At 34.5% G+C, this 24,053-nt stretch overlaps 1 protein-coding gene across 8 annotated transcripts in view; it reads right to left on the bottom strand.

Moving 5' to 3' along the window:
• Nucleotides 1-2,423: 2,423 nt before the first annotated feature.
• Nucleotides 2,424-24,053, bottom strand: part of WDPCP (WD repeat containing planar cell polarity effector) — a 381,979-nt gene continuing 360,349 nt past the window's right edge. For all 8 annotated transcript variants that reach the window (XM_058551107.1, XM_058551115.1, XM_058551116.1 and 5 more), the window contains 2 exons: nt 17,807-17,838; nt 2,424-3,197 (listed from right to left, as the gene is read on the bottom strand). In XM_058551107.1, the coding sequence (XP_058407090.1) occupies nt 3,147-3,197; nt 17,807-17,838 (83 nt within the window). In that variant the 3' untranslated portion in view covers nt 2,424-3,146. The remainder of the gene's footprint in view (nt 3,198-17,806; nt 17,839-24,053) is intronic.

Below are 24,053 nucleotides of genomic sequence, written 5' to 3'. Positions count from 1 at the left end.
CCCAACAAAAGTTTACAAGGGTTCCAATTTTTCCACATCCTTGCTGACACTTGCTTCCTTTTTTTTTTTTTTTCTTAATAATGGCCATCCTAATATGGTGAAGTGGTATCTCATTGTGGTTTTGACTTGTATTTCCCTAACGATTAATGATGTTGAGTATCTTTTCATGTGATTATTGGCCATTTGTATATCATCTTTGGAGAAATGTCTATTCAAGTCCTTTGCCCATTTTTCAATCAGGTTGTTTATTTTTTTGTTGTTATTGGAGTTCTTATCAGATATATGATTTACAAATATTTTCTCCCATTCCATAGGTTGCTTTTTCACTCTGCTGATAGTGTCCTTTGATGCACAAAAGTTTTAAATTTTGATGTCATCCAATTTGTCTGTTTTTACTTTTGTTGCCTGTACTTTTGGTATCGTATCCAAGAAATCATTGTCAAATCCAATGTAATGGACCTTTTCCCCATGTTTTCTTCTAAGAGTTTTATATAAATTAGGCCGTACATTTAGGTCTTTGATCCATTTTGAGTTAATTTTTCTATATGGTGCAAAGGAAAGGTCCAACTTCATCCTTTGGCATGTGGATGTCTAGTTTTCTCCATACCAGTTGTTGAAAAGACTGTTCTTTCCACATTGAATGGTCTTAGTACTCTTGTCGAAAATCATTTGATTATATATGTGAGGGTTTATTTCTGGGTTCTCCATTCTATTCTAGTTGGTCTATATGTCTGTCTTTACATACTTTATTTTTAAATAATATAATTAATATAGTTTTAGAATATAACATTACTTGTAAATTTGATAGTCTTTGTCTTTAACGTGTAGATACTTGGTAAGAAGAAAGTATAATAGTTTGGGTTATTTGCCTGTTTTTTTTTTGTGAGTAAGACCAGCCCTGAGCTAATATCCGATGCCAACCCTCCTCTTTTTTTTTTTTTTTTCCTGAGGAAGACTGGCCCTGGGCTAACATCCATGCTCATCTTCTTCTACTTTATATGGGATGCCGCCACAGCATGGCTTAACAAGCGGTGCGTTGGTGTGTGCCCGTGATCCGAACCGGTGAACCCTGGGCTGCTGCAGTGGAGCGCGCACTTAACCACTTGCGCCACCGGGCTGGCCCCTATTTGGCTTTTTAATGAACCAAAACCATTTAGGTATTAGGTATTCCAAACAGTTTATTCTAGTAATCAGGCACAATGTTATAACTAATATGAATTATTTTGGAAATTATTTGGGATCTGAGAATTTTGGAGACTAGTTGAAAAAGCTCATGGATCTATTCCTGAAAGAGAAACTGTGAACCTGTCAGTGTCAGCACAGATGCTACCTAGCTGTTCTTGTCTATGCCACTATTCTCACTTCAGAGCTATGGTAGCTCATTCATAATCCTTTCAGACTGTAGCAGAGCAGGAATATCATTTATTGGAATATTTAATTAATGAACACCCCCGGGTTCATAACATTTGGAAAACAAAACATGTATAAATCATAGACATTGTCAAAGATCTCATGCATAATATATTCTTACTACTATCTAAACTTGGTTTTCTATATATTTGTATTAGTTTTTTCAGAGGCATGTGAAGTGAGGAAAATGGGCAGTTTATCTAAGAACTAAGTTTCGTTTAATTTTCACCTAGATAACTGGCAAACTTACCATCATCATCATTATATACAAAAAGTTTTATTTATATCTATGTTGTATCTTAACATCTCATTTAAATTTTTACTTTTTAGCATAGACTGTGGTCTACTCACAGAGGGCCTAGAAATAGTACTGAACTTTTCTACCAGTCTCTCACCTAGTTGTAGAAGACGGTGATCAAATGATAAGGATATGGTAGATCAGGAAGCGTGGTTCTATTTTTTATTAATGACTATTTACTAGAAAATCTGGAGAAAAGGCTGCACTCTTGACAAAACCATATCTTTCTCAATACAATTTTTTTATTTAAAAAATTAGTTAAATTTTTTGAATATTGTGAAAAGAAGGATGGGAATAGTAAAATGAAAATTTGCTGATAATTCTACATCTCTTTTTAGTATGGCTGACATACTATGTATTACTAAAACATTTTTAGAGCAGTAGCAAATTGAAAAATTTAATTTGAGTTTCACCTTTCTTTGTCATAGCCTCTGGTGGTACTACAGATGAATAGGCAATAGAGAGAAAAATCTTACGTCTAAAAGCCTTCAATCTATTTAACTTTTAACTATAAGATTTAAATATATAATTTAACTCATGTACAATATTTGAAAAAGTTGTTGATTATTATAGATATTTACTATTGTTAAATATATGCTATCTGCTAATAAATGGGTGTCAAGAACTGTGAAGGGTCTGAGATTTTTACCCTACTTGCAGCTAACAGGTTATTGAACTACAGTTTCATGCTGGTAAAAGACATGAGACTGCTGGATTAGAGACAAAGAACAGTGTATAACTCACAGCAAAAGTAGCTAGCATCTCAGCTTTTTGTCGGGGGCGGGGTGTGGCGGGGCAGGGCAGTGATTCCCTAAGGTGATGTGAAGAGGGCCGGATGATACCTACACACTCAGTGGGCTGTGTAAAGGATAGGAACTCTGGACTTAGGGAACTCAAATCTTTTATAATGGGCAGTAAGCATGCCTGCACTTTGCTCCATAGGAAGATAGTGTCTGTGTCTTAAGAGCCAGTCAGTGCCTCATAACAGTAATTCAAGAGGCCCATGGAAAACTGTCTCGCAACAATGGGTCTGGGTGATATTTTTGCTCAATAAATACTTTATTCATAATGCAAATTAATAATGTAAACAAGATCACAAGAGGAAATGTTTAAAATACTTGGGAGAGTCAAGTTGAAATATTCTACTTTTGAAGCACCTAATAGTGTACAATTTAAGAAACTTGCAAAATTTTACATTATTGAAAATAAGTAATTTAAGGACTTTTACTTAGGCTCACTTTGCCATTATGCTGTGTGTTTTTGAAACTAATAAAACTTTACTTTGAAAATGCTCTGAATTGAAAACTCTTAACTAATTCATACTGTCTTTCCTCTTTTTAATCCGTACAGGGAGATTTTAATCTGTATCAGACCATGAAAAAGTTCAGATGTTAAAAATATGGGTTTCCTCTTTAAGTAAAAAAAAGTTTCTTATTATTTACACCAAACCAAAGTGAACTATTCTGAGAGAACCACCATCTCTGATTTCCTGAAAGTAAACAAATAAAAATAATTAAAATCATGTTTAAGCAGAGAGTAAAAAATAGACTTAATATCTATATATTTAATATTTTTAATTTAAATATTTAAAAACAGTGAAACAAAATAAAATACTTTAAAATGCATTATGTATATGTAAACAAGAGAACTGTGTATTTATCTTACTCTTAATATTTTGATATAGTGTTCATAAAAATCAGTGAAGAGAAATAATATATGAGGCATAAAAAGGCAAAGAAGGAAGGACAGGATGTTAGTTGGAATTTGAAAGCATCTGAAGACTCCTAGAATGAAAAGTTGCAATCTCTGGGTCATCATTTGTGATTCCACCTATTTGATTTTACAATATTATCTGTTCTAAAAGGTCCTATATAGCATATATTTCTTAATTTTGGTGTTTTACTGAGTATTTGATAGTGGCTTTTGAGGTAATCGTTCATAGAAAAGATCATGGTTTTAAAAGCCCTTTATAAAATTTTATGAAGCTGCAAAGAGATACTAACAAGAACCTCATCCATTTCTCATTTCTTATTCTTTCTTTCTTTCATGACTTCCCTTCAATCCCATCAAGTATAGAAAAACAAAGGATTTTATGATAGGCTTCTGAAATTAGAGGATGTTTAAATGTAGGACTTAAGGCGAGTGATATTATTTGAAAAATAATACAGTGGGGACATTTCTAAAGTTTGGCGATAACCTGTTGAGAGTTGGAATGGTAAAGGGGAAAGGTAAAGAAAGTAGGGATGATGGTTAATACTTAAACATGTCATAATTGGAGACATTTCTCTTATTTAAAAAATTTATTTTAAAGTTATTCCTTAAGTTATATCTTGAAGTTCTTTTTACTAAGAGAAGCCTTTCAGAAAGTGATTGCATTATACTATTTTAAATAGTCATATCTCAAAGAAAACAGGTGTGGGGGTGGCAAGTAAGGGAAACGTATGTAAGCATGTGCCTGTGGGTCCTGATGTACACAAAGTTAAAAAAAAAAAAAAACCTGGAAAAACAGGTAACAAGAAGGAGTAATTTAATATTGCCTAGGGATTTATGTGTGCGTGCTGGCAAGTTCAGGGGTTTTATCTAGCTTTCAATTTAAAAACGAAAAACATTATAAGCTCATGTTATGTTATTTTATATTATTTTTTGCTGAGGAAGATTCGCCCTGAGCTAACATCAGCTGCCAATCTTCCTCTTTTTGTATGTGGGCTGCTGCAACAGCATGGCCACTGATAGACGAGTGATGTAGGTCTGCACCCAGGAACTGAAGGCAGGCTGCCAAAGCAGAGTGCACTGAACTTAACCGCTAGGCCGCTGGGGCTGGCTCAGCACTGATATTTAAAAAAAATATAAGCTCCAACTCTGGGCTTATAAGCTACTATACCAAAGTCTATTTTCTACACTGCTAGAACAGTCATCAGGAAACCTGGATTTAGCTTTTGGTCTTGTTCACTAACTGGCAGAGATCCTAGGTACATTATTTTATTTTCCTAATATCTGGATATAACTGTTGCTGGATGGTCAGACTTTGCATACCCAAGAAGTATCATCTGGTTCAGCCATATTCTTGATATTCTGTAGTGTCTTCTATTCAGGCCTTAATACCTCTCTTACGTTAGGAATTACATTTTGAAAAGTAGTAGGCATAGAATTTCAAGAATCTCCCAAGACTTAAAAAACAAAAAAAAGTCTTTTCCTTTTATGGATTTTCTTTAAAATCCATCCTATTTTTAAAAGACTTACTTCAGGACATTTCCAAGGTTTCCGTGATAGTGTGTTCCATGCTAAATAACCTTAACTTGTACCCCATTTTCCTTACAGGAATATTTTGATGATTAGTGAAATAATGTAATTTGTATACTCAGTTATTTAATCATTGTTAAGAATAAAGTATATTCACTAAATAAAAATTGGAACACAGAAAAGTACAAAAATTTACCCAGTCTCACCAGTCATATAAAACTATGGTTTAACATGTATTTGCTTCTAGTTTCTTTTTTTCCACATACGTTTTATTTATTTTTTTAAACACAGCTGAAGTCATAGTGCATATACAAGTCTATATATTTTTGTGTTCTTTTGGCCTTACTTTAAACAGTTTTCAATGCTCCCATTGTCTTTGTTTTTTAATGGCTAAATTTTATTCCATTAAATATGATGGCTTTACTTAACCATACCTTTTTTTGGTTAAATTCATCTTGTTCCCAATTTCTTCTTTTTTATAAATAACCCTATAATAGTCATTGTTAGGCATGAAGTTTTTTCTGTGTTTAGGATTATTTCCTTGGTATAGAACTATAGAAATAGAATTATTGGGCCAAAGCTTATGAAATTTTAGGCCTCTGGATAAACACTGTAGAATTGGTAGTTTTGCTTTCTTTCTTTCTTGGTTTGGGAGGAGGTGATTTTGTTTGTTAATAGGAAGTTGTGGTTTCAGTGGAGGCTGATCTTCATTTTATTATGTGCTGAAATGGTGCTCACCCTTGACCGAATGGCTACATGTTAATTCCTGTAATAATTTACTGCAACAGAAGGGTTTTCCCTAGTCCCTCATTTGATTTCTACATATAGTTAAGTGCATTTTCTGAACCACACCCTATTGCTCTTACCTAATAGTGGGTGATACCAGGTCACTTTGTTTTAAATGTACACGGAGTTTCGTGAGCAAATTCTGCAAGTTAAGGTTTGCTTTGCTACATACCTGTTACTTATTTAATTCGTACAGATATCTTTTTTAAAAAATATACTAAGTGATAATCTCGTTATTTTATGTTAGGTTTTCCCTATGTTATTTATGTTCTCTCATAACGTTTATGATTTGGTTCAACCATAATTAAATCCCAGAAGTATACTATTTTAGAGCTAGAAGAAACCTTAAAGTTTCCTAATCTGAAATCCTTTCATTTTACGGATGAGGAAACCTAGTCTCATATGGGTTAAGTGTTTTGTGCAAAGTCACTCATTTAGTGGCAGAGCTGGGATTAGAATTTAGTTCTTATTTTCCTATGAATTGCTTTTTCCACTACAGCTTTTTTTATGTACTCACAAATAACATGTGTTCCATAGGCTGCTTTATGATTAACTCTTCTGATTGCCTATTCCTGTCATTTAAGGCTCTTGTTTACAGCATGCTAGTAGCCCACTCCTGTGTGACAGGAGATGCTTTCCTGAACAAGTTGTCCAGTTACTCAAGTTTCAGTATTGAATATTAACTCTGCTTCTTGCATATTTGATATTACGTAGGGATTTCTTTTTAATCAATATTCCAGAGTTTTGGTGTTTGATGTTCTTTCTAGAAAATGAAATCTCAAATTGACTACTATCTAGCACTTGCCAAAGGTTGGCTTGAGGCTTCTGGTACTTACGAGAGACATGTTAATAGATAAGCTAACTTTCCAGCTTCCTCTGTGTTAAGTAAACCATCAGAAAGGAATGTACTTAGAACATGTCATGTCACCTTTCTACAGAACTGCCTTCACTGAATTATGATTCAATATAATTCCCTCAGCTTTTGTAGAAGATTTATAATAAAAACATCTATGTGAATAGGATTTGTCTTTTTCAAAACTTGAAGACATGTTTAGTTTGTTTTTCAGTTTTCTAACACAAGCATTCTTGAGTGTGAATCCAGTGCTATAAAAATGTTTCTCTATCCAGATGAATTTGCTATTTGCATACTTTAAAAAGATTAAGTCAATAAGAACAGTAATAATGAACAGTGTTTTGGAGTTTGTAAAATGCTCTCACATTACCTAATTTGACATAATCCTATGATGTTATTAAATATAATTATTACCATTTTACAGATTAGGAAATAGGTATAGAGATGTGTGGCAGTGAAGAAGTAGTGGAATGAAACTGGAGCTGAGATGAGTTTGCCTATAAATCCTACATTCTTTCTTTTATACCATGATGCCTCTCAAAGTAAACCTATTTCCTCTTTTTGCATTAGCCTCCCTAAATTTAGAGCTAATCTCAGTTTTAATTTGTATAAAACAGCCCAGATATTCAATAACATCTCTTAACTTTGCAACTTCTAATTGATTTTTCCTTTGTGTAATTTTATTTTAGATATTATATATAAAATAATTTTGTGAACTGCCCAAATCTTTCAGGAAGTAGATAGATCATAAATACTAAGATAAATTGATTCATATCTATCAAGAATGATCACTGTATTATGGCTGTGTTGACAACTTTTGTTTATTTATCTAGTAGTTTATCTCAGTCTCCTCTTTAGGCAATATGTTGATATATTTAAAAGTATTTTTTTTTAAAAATCATCCTTTGGAGGAAAGAAATAAGTATGAGAATATTTATCACTTATTCCATTTCAACAAATATTTGAAGATGTTGTCATCCATCAAGTAGATTAATAAACTTTATGATAGAAGTATCAATGAACATAAAAATTGCTACTTTTTTCCTTACTTTTAGAAATTACATACTTATATTTCAGTTATAAGGTGTTCTTTATTAATGTGGATAATTGTCAATGTGTAAATATTGGGGATATATATGTATATACACACACACGTACACTCTCTTTTTTATCTTTATTACTCTCTTCTGGCTGGGCTCAACCCTCCTGGATGATAGTAAGGACAGAAAGATCAATATAAGCAGCAAATTGCTATATCTGTCATAATTCCACATTAAAAGAATGAGTTTCTATCATTTCCAAGTCTAAGATTTCTTCCAGACAGTATGCCAATGAGTAGTACAGGCAAGACAATGTAGATATAAACTACACAATTTATACTTACTTGTCTATGACTAAAGTCAGTGGTAGGGAACAAGAGGTATGCTCCATACCTAGAAACTCATTTCAACATGCAAGCCTAGGTCAGCCTCTTTAAAATTTATCTATTAAAGTTTAATAGAGAACTCAAATTCTTTCCTCAGCTTTTGTCATTAGCACAAAATCTTCCCTAGAGCTAGCTAGACCTCTAGTGGTTGCATTTCTTTGAATTGTTATTTTTTATTGTGGTGAAATATACATAACATAAAATTTACCATTTTAACCATTCATGAATTTTCTAATTTGTTTTTCTTTATTGTGGTTTTCTATTGACTGTATCTCAGTTAAGATATGTTTAAATGTGTTTTTCAAAATAGTTTTGGAGAAAGGGGGCAGGAATCTTCTTAAAATGGACCACATCCATCAGAGAACAGCCCTCTAAATTGCAGGGCACCTGAACTTAGTAAGATCACTGTGAAGATGGTCTATAAATTTTAAAAGTGAGGAAGAATTAGTTTAGCAGTTGTGGAATTATTTTCTTATTGCAGGGAAAAAAATTGTCAGGGCATTTTGTTTTCACAAAGACTAATACAAATTGTTCTTCAAATGGTAGTTACTTCAAGTTAAGACATGGTAACATAATTGCCTTTTAATGTTTTTCCACAAAAGAGAATGTAAACAGGGAAAATTGAAGGACAAACTTTTTCTTGAGAAGTTGTAAAAAAAGCAGTAATATATATTATTAGAGAAGAATGTAGCTACTGTAGTAACAGAGGTTTTGACAGCAAGCTAATTCAAAGCATCGGAGAACTTTACACCTGAATCTCTCTATATATTCCCCAGAAGATTTCACTCGAAGAATTTCTTAGAATTAAAGTCTGTATTTTGATGTGGCCTAAAGCTAGGTCATGTTAAAATAAGCAGTGATTAAAAATAGTGTTACTCCTTACTTTAACCATAAACTAGCTTTAGGCCTGAGCAGAATGTGAACTTTAAGAAAATTGTTTGGGTAAAAGTCCTCTGGAGATTGACAGAGATAGATAGATAATCTGTAAAAATATGGATAAAATATATATTATGTATAATATATATATACACATACACACTCATATAATGGAACACTTAAGATTTGTGCATTTCAGTCTATGTACATTTTTGGGGGGGAGGGGAAGGACTGTAAACAGATATTATTATTTTTTTTGTGAGGAAGATCAGCCCTGAGCTAACATCCATGCTAATCCTCCTCTTTTTTTTTTTGCTGAGGAAGACCGGCCCTGAGCCAACATCTATTGCCAATCCTCCTCCTTTTTTTTCCCCAAGGCCCCAGTAGGTAGTTGTATGTCATAGTTGCACATCCTTCTAGTTGCTGTATGTGGGACGCCGCCTCAGCATGGCTGGAGAAGCAGTGCGTCGGTGGGTGCCCGGGATCTGAACCTGGGCTGCCAGTAGTGGAGCGTGCGCACTTAACCACTAAGCCACGGGGCTGGCCCCTGTAAACAGATATTAAATTCTAGTTAATGATGTGCATTAACTAGAGTGGCTAGTTAATGATGTGCATTAACTAAGTGGCTAAAGGGGTGAAGTATGTGGATGTCTGTAACTTTGAAATATGTCAAAATATAAGATGGACTGATAGAAGCATTGGTTGATGGATAGATACGTGATAAAACAATTATTGTAAAACATTAATTGGAGAATCTAGGTAGTGGGTATGTGGATGTTTAGTATACATTTCTTGGAACACATCTGTATATTTGAAATTTTTCATAATAAAATGTTGGAAATGTTGGAAAAAGGTTGGAAAAAATAGTGTTAATGATAAGATACCTAAGTCTATGTAGATCTAGTTTGGTTCAATCAATATTTATTGACACCTACAGTATGCCAAGTGATATTACAGGTGTTAGGGATACGTAACAGTGAAATGACTCAGACTCTCTCAGGTGGAGAGTAGCAGGAGATTAAATTGAAGAGGAAGGCATAGGTTAGGCAATGGAGAGTCTTATACACCATAATAAGGAACTTGGACTTTATTCTATGGGGTTTTAGGCAGGGGAGTGAGAGGTAGGTCACTTTCACAGCTTTATGGAGGCTAGATTTGAGGTAGTGGTGGTAGTGGTGGGGATAGACTCAAGACAAGGATATCAATTAGGAAACAGTATTCCAGGTGCAGATGATTGAGACCTGAATTACAATAGGGCTAGATTCTAGAAATATTTAGGAGACATAATCAATAGAACTTGATTGGTTGGATTTGTTGTGAGTGGGTTATAAGGAAATCAAGAATGATAAATACCATATAAGAGAAGGAGCAAGTTTGGGGCTGGAGGGTAAAATGATGAGTTTGGTTTTGGATGTGTTATGTCTTAAATATGTTAAAGTAACCAGATTAGTCCCAAGATGGAGTCACTCATGTTAATCCCCATGTCAGCAAACCAGAACTTAACTAAGTTTCTGTCCCATCTCTCCCAGAAAAGAAAGGCCTAGGTCAACCAATCGATGCTTGACTGCTCAGCATCGATTACCTACTGGAGTTCCAAGACTTCCCTTTGCTCCATATAAGGAAAGTAATCCTGCTTTAACCAATCAGCAAATGCCCACTATAACTTCCTTGTTTCTACTCACTTTGGTCTATAAAGAGCTCTCACCTTGTACAGTTCTTTGGAGCTCCTTTTTCTCTGCTAGATTGGATGCTGCTGACTCATGAAACATTGAATAAAAGCTTACTAGGTCAGTAAATTGTCTGTGGAAAATTTTCTTTTAGTAGATTTTATCTAGTCAAAGAGATATTTATTCTTTTATTTGTACCTACGTTCTTTGACAAATATTGAATACAGAATTTCATGCCTTCTGCTAATGATAAGATGGTGAGCAAAAGGGACACAAATACTGCGTTTAAGAAACTTACCAAGGCTATTGGGAGAGACAATTAAACTAAAAGGTATAATAAAAAGCAATATTTATGGTGATAGGCGAAACACAGGATACTATGGAACTTCACAGAAAGGACAACTAACTTAGTCTGCCAGTGGCTTGCAGGAGCAGGATATATCAGTCTGAAGCTTGGGATGGAGCCTGGGCTGGAGATATCAATTAATGTCTTTCTGCTGCTGATTCCTGCGAGTTGATAAACATGTCAATGGATAGTATATAGAATTGTTAAAGAAAAGGCTAGCGGGAAGTAAAGAGAGTCATAGAAGGAGATAGAAATGAAATAGCAAGGTAGAAGAACTTATATCTTGTATAATGCTATAATGGAAGGTGTAATGGAAGCTAAATGTTTCAAGATGAAGAGCATAGTCAGCAGTGTTAAATACTATAGAGAGCTCTGATGAGTTAAATACAATAATTGTCCGTTGGATTTGGCAATTTGGAGGTCATTGGTGACCAAGTGGAAGCAGTTTCAGTGAAGTGATGTTGAGTTTAAAAAAAAAAGTCAGTATCTTTAGGGGCCAAGATTTTTAGTAAAAGAAAAAAGAGCTACAAGGAAAAAAAAAAACAAATGAAATAAAACTCCCTTCATTTTAATTTTAAATTGGAAATATCAGTTAAGACTCATGTTTTTTTCTTTTAAAAAGTATGTGTTTGGGGGCCGGCCCCGTGGCTTAGCTGTTAAGTGCGCATGCTCCGCTACTGGCGGCCCGGGTTCGGATCCCGGGCGTGCACCGACGCACTGCTCGTCTGGCCATGCTGAGGCAGTGTCCCACATACAGCAACTAGAAGGATGTGCAACTATGACATACAACTATCTACTGGGGCTTTGGAGAGAAAAAGGGGGGTAAAAAAAAGGAGGAGGATTGGCAATAGATGTTAGCTCAGGGCCGGTCTTCCTCAGCAAAAAGAGGAGGATTGGCATGGATGTTAGCTCAGGGCTTATCTCCCTCACAAAAAAAAAAAAAAAAATGTGTTTGTATCCACTGAAAAAGTCTAAAAGCTATCACCCTAGAGAAAATAGTAGATTCTAGGTCTAGGCAGGGAAAATATAAGATGAGTCTGGGATATCTTACACCATACAAGTAAGGTGGCTGCCAAAGACTAATTGGGTCACATCAAAAGGACAAAGGAGTCAACATGAAGGAAGACAATTGGTGCATCAAAAACAATAATGACTACAGGAGATTGAAACGCATCAAGCATCTAAAAATCCAGGGGTTCTTAAAAGATTTTGTACACACTCACTCTCTCTTTCTCTTTTTCTTTCTCCTCTCTCTCTCTCATTGGGTGTGTGGAGGTTGCTGGGGCACCAACTCATTACCCTAAACCAGGGGTTGGCAAACTATGGCCTATGGCCCAAATCCAGTTCATACCCTATTATTGTAAGACCTGTGAGCTAAGAAGATTTTTTACATTTTTAAATAATTGGAAAAAATCAAAAGAATAGTATTTCATAACATGTAAAAATTTAATGAAATTCAAATTTTAAGTGTTCATAGATAAAGTTTTATTGGAACATAGCTGACCTTATTAATTAAAGTATTATCTATGGTTGCTTACTTGCTACGATGACAGAGTTGAGTACTTGTGACAGAGACCACATGGTCCACAAAGCCTAAAATATTCCTTGTCTGGCCATTTGCAGAAAAAGTTTGCTGATCCCTGCTCTGAACATTGATAAATAAAAGGAAAGAATTAAGCATTTATCTTGCCTTTTATAAATTTCCTTTCATGGAAACCAAATAGTTGATGAGGGAAAATTTTTTTTATAGAATTGCATGTAATAAATATAGAAGAAATGATAGAATTAGAAAATCCCTGTTTTTGCAACCCCCGTAAAAAAACCGTTAGGCAGTGTTCACCAATGGATTCTAAAACCACCAAGTGAAGGGCTGATGGGGAATTTTTAATGGAGGAATCAAGAATTTAACTGAATCCATTGGTCAATCAGCATCACTAAAAGTTGGGGAAACCAAATATTTACATACCTCATGATATGAAGTAAAAAATTGCTTAAAAAGCTACATTTTATTATTTCCTTTAAATTTTTTTTTTTGAGGAAGATTAGCCCTGAGCTAACATCAGATGCCAATCCTCTTTTTGCTGATGAAGATTGGCCCTGGGCTAACATCTGTGCCCATCTTCCTCTGCTTTATATGGGACACTGCCACAGCATGGCTCCACAAGCGGTGCGTCAGTGTGCGCCCGGGATATGAACCTGTGAACCCTGGGCCGCCAAAGTGGAGTGCGTACACTTAACTGCTGCACCACCAGGCTGGCCCCAAAAGCTGCATTTTAATTTCACCGAGAAAATGGATCTAAATACTAGTGTGCAGTCATGTGTTATATTAACAACATTTTGGTCAATGACAGACCGCATATACGATGGTGGTCCCATAAGATTAGTACCATATAGCCTAGGTGTGTAGTAGGCTATACCGTGTAGGTTTGTGTAAGGACACTCTATGATGTTTGCACAATGATGAAATTGCCTAAGGACACCTTTCTCAGATTGTATTTCTGTCATTAAGTGATGCATGACTGTATAGGAAGTAACAGGGGACAGAAGCACAAGTTAAATGAGCAATCTGTCAATCAAACCCAGAATGTGGGACATTATATAGAATAAATGACCTGGTTTCTCGAAGAAATGAACTACATAGAAAAAGGGATTCTGTTAGAGAATAAAAGAAACTTAAGGGACCTGACAAATGCAGTCATAGACCATGTTTGGACCCTACTTTGAACAAATCCACTGTAAAACCATATTTTTGGAGACTTCTGATGAAATTCAAATACAAAGTTGTTACTTTCTCGTTTTTAGTATGAGCTATTTCCTGTCATTGACTCATGATGTTAATGAGTACCAGGCCTGGGAACTATAGCCACCATTATCTTAAACATGCCCGAGCAACTTTCATTATTGCCTATTATACCTCAAAGATGTCTAAAAGTGTAAGACAAGAAACAGCTTAGAGTACAAATACAAAATATCTAAGTAAAACACACAGAAAAAAATGATGTATGTTTTTAAAAAGAAATGCCATTCATTATAATCATGGCATGGGAATTTGACATTTAAATCTAAAAATTTCATAGAAAGAATAATACCTAGGTATATTTGTATAGTTGGGGACTTAGAATTAGGTAGACCAGGGCTGAGTCATTTGCTATCTCTCTTGAGAATTTAGGTCTGTTGTGTTCTTTCTTTCTTTCTTTCTTTTTTTTGTGAGGAAGATCAGCCCTGAACTAATATCTGATGCCAATCCTCCTCTTTTTTGCTGAGAAAGACTGGCCCTGGGCTAACATCTGTGCCCATCTTCCTCTACTTTATATGGGACGCCACCACAGCATGGCTTGACAAGCGGTGCCTCGGTGCCCGCCTGGGATCTGAACCGGCAAACCCTGGGCCGCCGAAGCGGAGTGCGCACATTTAACCGCTGCGCCACTGGGCTGGCCCCTGTTGTGTTATTTCTTAAGAGTGAAACAAATCTGTTCAGTTTACTGTGACAATCTTTCTAAATAATATGTATCTATGGAAACTGACTAATCAACCTAAATAAATTTGGACATGCCATGCTTGGTCTGTTTGGCCATTTTTAGGCTTTGCGTATCTAAGTAAGAGTTAAGCTCTAACTTAGAATAGTAGTATATTATTTCTTTATATATTTAGAATAACTTCATTTTAATTCTGGGCTTACATGTAATTGACGCAACACAAAGGGTATCCAAATGGATTAGATAATCGTGAAAGATAAAAACTTTAATAACCAGAGAATATCTATGTAACACTGGGAGGAGGGAAGGACATCTGAAACAAGACATAAAAACGATAAAGGGAAAGAGTGGTGGTACATTCTTATCTTTAGTGTAGTTGAATTTCTCTTTATCAGCCATAAAGACAGGGAAGAGACAAGCAACAAATGGGGAGAAGTCATCTGTAACACTGGCAAAGGATTGGTTTCCAGAATATATAAAGAACTCCTGCAAATTAGTGAGAAAAAGGCAAAGAACCCAATAGAAAAATGAGTGAAAGATAGGAATAGACATGTCTATAAAGGAGAAATATAGATGACCAGAAACATATGAACATATGTTCAACCTATTGTTAATCAGGCAAGTGCAAATTAAAACCGCAGTGAGTATTTCACAGCCACTAGGAATGGCAAAATTTTGTAAATATGAATGTTAAATCTAAGTGTTGGCAACATTGTGGAGCAATGGAAACTCTTATATTTGGCACGTAGGAATGTAAACTGGTAAAACTATTTTGGGAAAAATTTGGAATTATTTATTAAAATTAAAGATATGCATTGCCTGTGACCAGAAATTCTATTTGTAATTATATACCCTAGTGATGTGTAGAAAAATGTTCATAGCAGCACTGTTTGTATTAGAAAAAGCTAGAAACAATGTAAATGTCCATCAACAGTAGAGTAGGTGAATAAATTATGATATTCATTCAGTGGAATACAATAAGCAGTGAAAATGAATATACTTACACCTATACACATCAGTATTTCAGAAACAGTACTGAGTGAAAAGAGCATGTGACAAAAAGAATGCACTATGTTTCTGTTTATGTGAAGTTCAGAAATAAGTAAAACTAAATATTATGTTTTTTAGGAATATAGCCACATATGGGAAAACTATAACGACAAGCAAGGGAATGATTAACACAAAATTTAGGACTGTGAGAGTAGGTGGAGGGAGAGGAATGTAATTGGGGAGGAGCACTCAGGAAACATAAAAAGTACTGGTAATGTCAATGATTATCTCTGGGTAGTGGGATTATATGTGATTTTTATTTTCTTACTTTCTGGCTTTCCAATTTCCATATGTGTGGTTTTTAGAGAGGCAGTGTTGTGTAGGAGTTTCTCTAGAGCAGTGTGTCCCAACTGGGGGCGATTTTGCCATCCCTTCCCCCAAGGAGACATTTGGCAATGTCTGGAGACATTATCTGGTTGTCACAGTTAGGGTGAGGGAGCTACTGGCATCTAGTAGGTAGGGGCCAGGGATGCTGCTAAACATTGTACAATGCACAAGATGGCCCCCCAAAACAAAGTATTATCCGGCCCAAAATGTCAATAGCTCTGAGGTTGAGAAACCCTGGTCTAGAGCCAGACTATTTGGGTTTGAATTCTAGCTGTACACCTTACAAGCTGTGTGACTGTGGGAAAGTTACTTAATCTCTGTGTCTGCTTACTTGTCTATAAAATTGGGCTAATAGTAGTATTCACTTCATAGGGTTGTTGTGAGAATTAACTGAATTAAAATATTTAAAGTACTGAGATCAGTGCCAGTCATATAATGAGCACTTGATAAATATTAGCATCAATTATTTTAAAATTTTTATTTCTTGTTGAATATATTCAGTTGATTAAAGTTGATAAAGAGAAATATTTTGAAAAAATAGTTATTCTATTAAAATTATACAAAGACATGCCCACAAAACCCTTTTTTAAAATGTAGCATATGAAAATTGTGAATGAGCAGGACCTTTGCAAGCAATAATGACAGGCTGCTATAATCTCTATCTTATCTGTACTTAATAACAATTCCTAAACAAGAAACCAGAGGGCTGAACATAAAGTCTGTATGAGTTAGTGCCAATATGAATTTAAGCTATATTAATATATGAACTCAAAGACTTGTGGCCTAATAATTAGGTTATGGTAACCATTCTGTACTTTAGTATACAAACTGATATTTCTCTTATTCTGTATAACAACCCTTCTAGAAAGATCCTTGGGAAGTCAATTTCTTGATTGGATCTCATATACACTTGTGTATCCAAGTGGATGTATCTGTAAAGTTTTGATAAGATGCAGTTTTTTTCATTAACAAGTGTTCTAAATAATAAGCTATTTAAAAATATATAAAATTTATGGTTAAGTTTCTTTTAGCAAATTAAATGCAGATTATTATACATTTACATTCAACTGTAATATGGAGTATTTCCCTCCAAGCAAATCAAGAATTAAAAAAATTTATTTTCAATATAAATATGTCCATAAAGAAGTAGATTGAAGCAATGATGTTAATAATTACTATCATTAGTATAGTTCCATATAATTAACAAAGTTCTACCACATACATGGTCACAATAGAGATACATAAAAATCCTGTGGGGTATGTGGAATTATCTCTGTTTTACAGTGGAAGAAGTTGAGGCTTATGGAGAGATGAAGTGATTTTTCCAAAGTTATAGTGTTAGTAATTGTGGAACTATCATTCAAACTCAAGTCTCATAATGAATCAGTTACTATTGTAACGCACTGTGGGCTTTTAATAAAATTACGAGGCTTTCTCTGACTTATACCTAACCTTTTTGAAATTAGTATAACAGGGCATTGGTATCTCCTCTCAAAATGAACTTAGATGTGATGTCAGTGACAGAATATGGAGAGGGACCCCCACATGCATTACTTATAAAAATTATACATAAATGTAATAAAAATTATGCATAAATGTAATAAAAATGAATTGGATAACTTCGTCATTATTATAAACCTTTTATTTTTAAGCTTCTACTTTTGGATAATTTCAAACATATACCAAAGTAGAGAGAATGGTATATGTAAACTGCCATATTACCCATCACCCACCTTCAGCAATTATCAACTCACGGTGACTTTAATTTAACGGTGACTTTGTTTTCTTTCTGTTTTCTCCCCACTGGATTATTTTGAGGCAAATTCCAGATATGTAATTTCATTTGTACATATTCCATTATGCACAATTTTATTTTTTCAAAATAACTATTTTAATAATAATTACAACTTTGAAATACTGAAAAGCTGAATAGTTTTCTAGAAAGATGTTTCCAGTTTCAGCTTTTCCTAAATTCAAAATAATCCCATACAGTATGCTTTTCTTTTGGAATTTAAATGTATAATAATAAACAGTAAGACAAAGTGTTTTACCTGTCCTGTGCAGTCTTCTCTTATTTCTCCTTCTAAAATAAAAGATCATAACATTAATTACATTAAGATCTAATAAAGGACATAACAGAACCTTTTAATATCCTCACTAAAAAGAGAAATACTTAAAATAATCATAACTTAAAATACTGAAAACTCGAGGGAAAGCAGTAACCAAACTTCAAAATAGTGTGAAAGCACCAGTTATTCTCATATATACATGTTATGGCTGATACTTGCACTGAAATCAGATGGGTAGACTATACCTATGTTGTTCCTTCTGTTCTTAAAGTGATGCCTTAAAACTTGCATGGCAAGTAAATTTAATCCAAGTGCCAATTCTCGTGGATTAGTGGTGGTTACCTAGGGAACTGTGTTGAGAAGTTTTATGAGGCTGTTTTTTTTTGCTCAACGGGAAAGAATACTGTATTTGATTAGTGGATTATTTGCTCTCCTAGCAGCGACATATCCACTGACCCTGGCTTAGTAAATCAAAATGACACTTTTAAAAGAGGCATTCTTACTTGAATTTATATGCCATCACGCTGAGAGAGAAGAAGTGTCATTACTGCCACAATCTAATTTCTCATTATTGATGGATATTAGGTAGACATTAGTTTACATATTCACATCCTTGAAACAAGTAATTGTGTATAATTTTGTTATTTATATGTCCCAATTATGTTTCTCTTCCCTTATAGCACTTAGTGAATGCATGCATATACCACTCATTTGGTACTATGCTTTTGTTAATTTATATTATTATTTATTTCCTTTATTTATTTAGTCTACCTTTCCAAGTAGATTGTAAGTTTTCTGAAGTTCATTGGCAGCTTCTTATTCCTCCTTGTAGTCCTAGCACCAAGAAATGCCTTGATGATGATTATAGTTCTAAAAAAATACATGTTACTTGTCTGTCATTAACTCTAAATTACTTGCTGTTTTGGGGGTATTTTTATATATAGAGTGGGATGTTTTATTTACCTATATAGTTAAGATTTCATAACATTTCTAATATGATATGGAGCCATGCTGTGAAATCTGGATTGTAATGCTTTCATAGGACATCTGAATTTTTTAAAATCATGGATTGGTTCCTGCCTTTAGGTGGATAAAAGTTTAAATCCTATAGTAAGATGGTTATTCTCTTTTGGAAGAACTCTAGGAATATAAAATTAACAATCTCTCTCAGAAACTGGTTCAACATTTGTCTTCCCAGTAGTCAATAAATTATTCTTATGACTAAACAAAACTAAAACAAAACAAACTACCCTGCTTTAATTAAGTTACGTTTTTTAAGTCTTCTGTAGACCATAAAAACAGCCCAGGGTACTTTGTGTAGTTTTAAATAGTAGTTATTATTTGTGTAATATTGACATTTTTGAGCTAAAGAACTTTATTTTTCAAAACTTTTAGAAATAGACACTAAGTTTCACCATATTCATTGTTGTCAATCTTTCTTGAATCCATGCCATTTTTTTCCTTTAAAGGAAAATTAACTTCCATAGCAGAAGTGTTAAGATCTATGGTCTAGATTCTAGATGGACATCTAAAGATATTGGTGTAATGAAGAGATTCCTTCTGACTCTGGTATGTTACAGTCTTTTTAATATATACCACTTCTGTTCATTTTTCTCATAAAAGTCAGTGGTACTGCTTCGTTTAATTTCTTATCAACTATGACAGTCTCTATCCCTTGACTATATGTGTCTTAGTCTGGATGAGGGGCCCACATTCTGTAAAGGGCCAGATAGTAAATATTTTAGGCTTTGCAGGCCAAGAGGCAAAATTGAAGATATTATGTACGTACTTAAATAACAAGAGAGAAAAAGTCTACAAATTTTTTATTGATGAAATTCAAACTATAATAATAATAATTAAGTATAGTTTTTTTTTTTGTAATACACATCTACTAATGGAATGGGGATAGCATTTCTTTCTTTTTTTTTTTTTTTGTGAGGAAGATCAGCCCTGAGCTAACATCCATGCTAATCCTCCTCTTTTTGCTGAGGAAGACTGGCTCTGAGCTAACATCTATTGCCAATCCTCCTCCTTTTTTTTCCCCAAAGCCCCAGTAGATAGTTGTATGTCATAGTTGCACATCCTTCTAGTTGCTGTATGTGGGACATGGCCTAAGCATGGCCAGAGAAGCTGTGCATCGTGCGCGCCCGGGATCTGAACCCAGGCCGCCAGTAGTGCAGCATGCGCATGTAACCCCTAAGCCACGGGGCTGGCCCAGCATTTCATTTAATTGGAGTTCAAAGTTAGTGTTCTCTCTCATCAAACTCAACTGCAAATGTTCATCCGTTAATGCTGATCTCTGATGAGATTTTATGTATTTTACCTTTAAAAATGCTCTTTCAAACAGATAAGTCCTACCGAATACTGATATCAATCCATGGGCAGCATCTTATTTTATAGAATTCTATTAGATTCTTCTCCTAATGTTTGCCTTTAAGCATGTCATTACATTGCAGATTAATCACTTCCAATTTCAGGTTATATGGAAGCTCCTCACTTGCACAGTTGATGGATTTTGAAACATGGAAATTTTCTTTGCATTTGCATCCAGGTCCAAAAAACGCTGCTGTAATTAGGAGACCAATCATTCCAGTTTTCTGGGACTGAGCAGTTCCCAGGATTTGTGACTTAAAGTGCTAAAACTGGGACAGTTGTTACCCTAGGTAGAACTTAGTTTGACATCGGAAAATATATCTACTTCAAATTTGTGTGGGAATATAGATCTTGTTTCTTGTTTTAACTCTTTTTTTCCCCCAGAGCTGTATGGTTCTTTAAAATTTATTTATTTATTTATTTATATTGAAGAAACATTGGTTTATAACATTATATAAATTTCAGGTGTACATCATTATATTTTGATTTCTATGTAGATTACATCATGTTCACCACCCAAGGACGAATTACCATCCATCACCATACACATATGAGAGTCACCCCTTTTAACTCTCCTTCCTCCCCCCTTCCCCTCTGGTAACCACCAATCCAATCTCTGTCTCTATATGTTTGTTTGTTGTTTTAATCTTCCATTTATGAGTGAGATCATATGGTATTTGACTTTCTTTCTCTGAATTATTTCGCTTAGCATAATTCCCTCAAAGTCCATCCCTGTTGTTGCAAATGGCAAGATTTCATCTTTTTTTATGGCTGAGTAGTATTGCAGTGTGTATATAAACCACATCTTCTTTATCCATTTGTCCCTTGAGGGGCACCTAGGTTGCTTCTAAGTCTTGGCTATTGTGAATAATGACGTAATGAACAAAGGGGTGCATATATCTTTGCACATTCATGTTTTCGTGTTCTTGGATAAATATCCAGCAGTGGATAGTTAGATCATATGGTGGCTCTCAGTTTTAGATTTTCTGAGGAATCTCCATACTGTTTTCCATAGTGGCTGCACCAGTTTGCACTCCTACCAGCAGTGTATGAGAGTTCCCGTTTCTCCACATCTGATCCAACACTTACTTCTTGTCTTTTTAATTATAGCCATTCCGATGAGTGTAAGGTGATATCTAATTGTAGTTTTGATTTGCATTTCCCTAATAATTAGTGATGTTGAACATCTTTTCATGTTCCTGTTGGCCATCTTCTTTGGAAAAATGTTCAGATCTTTTGCCCATTTTTATATTGGATTGTTTTTTTGTTGTTGAGTTGCATGAGTTCTTTATATATTTTGGATATTAACCCCTTATCAGAGATATAGTTTGCAAATATCTTCTCCCAATTGTTAGGCTGTCTTTTCATTTTGTTGATGGTTTCCTTTGCTGTGGAGAAGCGTTTTAGTTTGATGTAGTACCATTTGTTTAGTTTTTCTATTGTTTTCCTTGCCTGGTAAGACACGGTACTTGAAAATATGCTGCTAAGACTGATGTCGAAGAGCGTACTGCCTATGTTTTCTTGTAGAAGTTTTATGGTTTCAGGTCTTACATTCAATTCTTTAATCCATTTTGAGTTAATTTTTGTGTATGGTGTAAGCGAATGGTCTGCTTTCATTCTTTTGCATGTGGCTGTCCAGTTTTCCCAGCACCATGTATTGAAGAGAGTTTTCTTTCTCCATTGTATGTTCTTGGCTCCCTTGTCAAAAATTAGCTGTCCATAGATGTGTGGGTTTATTTCTGGGCTCTCGATTCTGTTCCATTCATCTGTGTCTGTTTTTGTGCCAGTACCATGCTGTTTTGATTATTATAGCTTTGTCATATATTTTGAAATCAGGGAGTGTGACATCTCCAGCTTTGTTCTTTTTTCCTCAGGATTCCTGTGGCTATTCGGGGTCTTTTGTTGTTCCATACAAATTTTAGGATTCTTTGTTCTATATCTGTGAAAAATGTCATTGGAACTTTGATAGGGATTGCGTTGTGGGTTTGTCATTTAGTGGCCTTTACTATGTTGAGGTACTTTCCTTCTATACCCATTTTATTCACTGTTTTTATCGTAAATGGAGCTGTATCTTATCAAATGCTTTCTCTGCATCTATTTAGATGATCACTTGGTTTTTATTCTTCATTTTGTTAATGTGGTGTATCACATAGATTGATTTGCAGATGTTGAACCATCCTTGTATCTTTGGAATAAATCCCACTTGATTGTGGTATATGATCCTTTTAATGTATTGTTGTATTCGATTTGCTAATATTTTGTTGAGGATTTTTGCATCTATGTTAATCAGTGATATTGGCCTGTAATTTTCCTTTTTTGTGTTGTCCTTGTCTGGTTTTGATATCAGGGTAATGTTGGCCTCGTAAAATGAGTTAAGAAGCATCCTCTCTTCTTCACTTTTTTGGAAGAGTTTGAGAAGGATGGGTATTAAGTCTTCTTTGAATGTTTGGTAGAATTCACCAGGGCAACAGTCTGGTCCTTAACTTTTGTTTTTTGGGGAGGTTTTTGATTACTGTTTCGATCTCCTTAATAGTGATTGGTCTATTCATATTCTCTGTTTCTTCTTAATTTAGTTTTGGAAGGTTATATGATTCTAAGAATTTATCCCTTTCTTCCAGATTATTTCAATTTGTTGGCATATAGCTTTTCATAGTATTCTCTTATAATACTTTGTATTTCTGTGGTATCCATTGTAATTTCTCCTCTTTTGTTTCTAATTTTATTTGTTTGAGACTTTTTTCTTTTTTCTTGGTGAGTCTAGCTAAGGTCCTGTCAGTTTTGTTTGTCTTTTCAAAGAACCAGCTGTTAGTTTCATTGATCCTTTCTGTTGCCTTTTGGTCTCTATTTCATTTATTTCCACCCTGATTTTTATTATTTCCTTCCTTCTACTGATTTGGGGCTTCATTTGTTGTTCTTTTTTCTGGTTCCTTTAGTTGTAACGTTAGATTGTTTATTTGAGATTTTTTTTGTTTGTTGAGGTAGGCCTGTATTGCTATAAACTTCCCTTAGCTTTTGCTGTATCCCATAGATTTTGGTATGCTGTATCTCATAGATTTTGGTATGTTGTATTTCATTTTCATTTGTCTCTACGTATTTTTTGACTTCTCCTTTAATTGCTTTGTTGACCCAATAGTTGTTCAGTAGCATTTTGTTTAATCTCCACATATTTGTGACTTTTCCAGTTTTCTTCTTGCAGTTGGTTTCTAGTTTCATACCATTGTGGTCAGAAATGATGCTTAGTATTATTTCAGTCTTCTTAAATTTATTGAGACTTGTTTTGTGGCCCAGTATGTGATCTCCTGGAGAAGGTTCCATGTGCATTCAAAAAGAATGTGTATTCTGCAGTTTCTGGATGGAATGATCTGTATATATCTATTAAGTCCCATCTGTCTAATGTGTCATTTAAGGCCAATGTTTCTTACTGATAGTCTCTCTGGATGATCTATCAATTCATGTAAGTGGGGTATTAAAGTCCCTTACTATTATTGTGTTACTGTCACTTTCTCCTTTTATGTTTGTTAATATTTGCTTTATGTATTTAGGTGCCTCTATGTTGGGTGCACAGATATTTACAAGTGTTATATCCTCTTGTTGGGTTGTTCCCTTTGTTATTATGTAATGCCCTTCTCTGTCTCTTGTTACAGTTATTGTTTTAATGCTTATTCTGTCTGATATAAGTATTGCTACCCTAGCTTTCTTTTTGTTTTCCGTTTTCCAGGGATGTCTTTTTCCATCTCTTCGCTTTCAGTTTGTGGGTGTTTTTAGGTCTGAAATGTGTCTCTTGTATGTGGGTCTTTTTTTTTTTATCCATTTAGCCACCCCGTATCTTTTGATTGGAGGATTTAGTCCATTTACA

This window comes from Diceros bicornis, chromosome 12 (assembly GCF_020826845.1).
Source record: "Diceros bicornis minor isolate mBicDic1 chromosome 12, mDicBic1.mat.cur, whole genome shotgun sequence".
Taxonomy (NCBI): domain Eukaryota; kingdom Metazoa; phylum Chordata; class Mammalia; order Perissodactyla; family Rhinocerotidae; genus Diceros; species Diceros bicornis.
The sequence above is the reverse complement of the archived record's forward strand: the minus strand, read 5'-3'. Positions and strand labels throughout refer to the sequence as shown.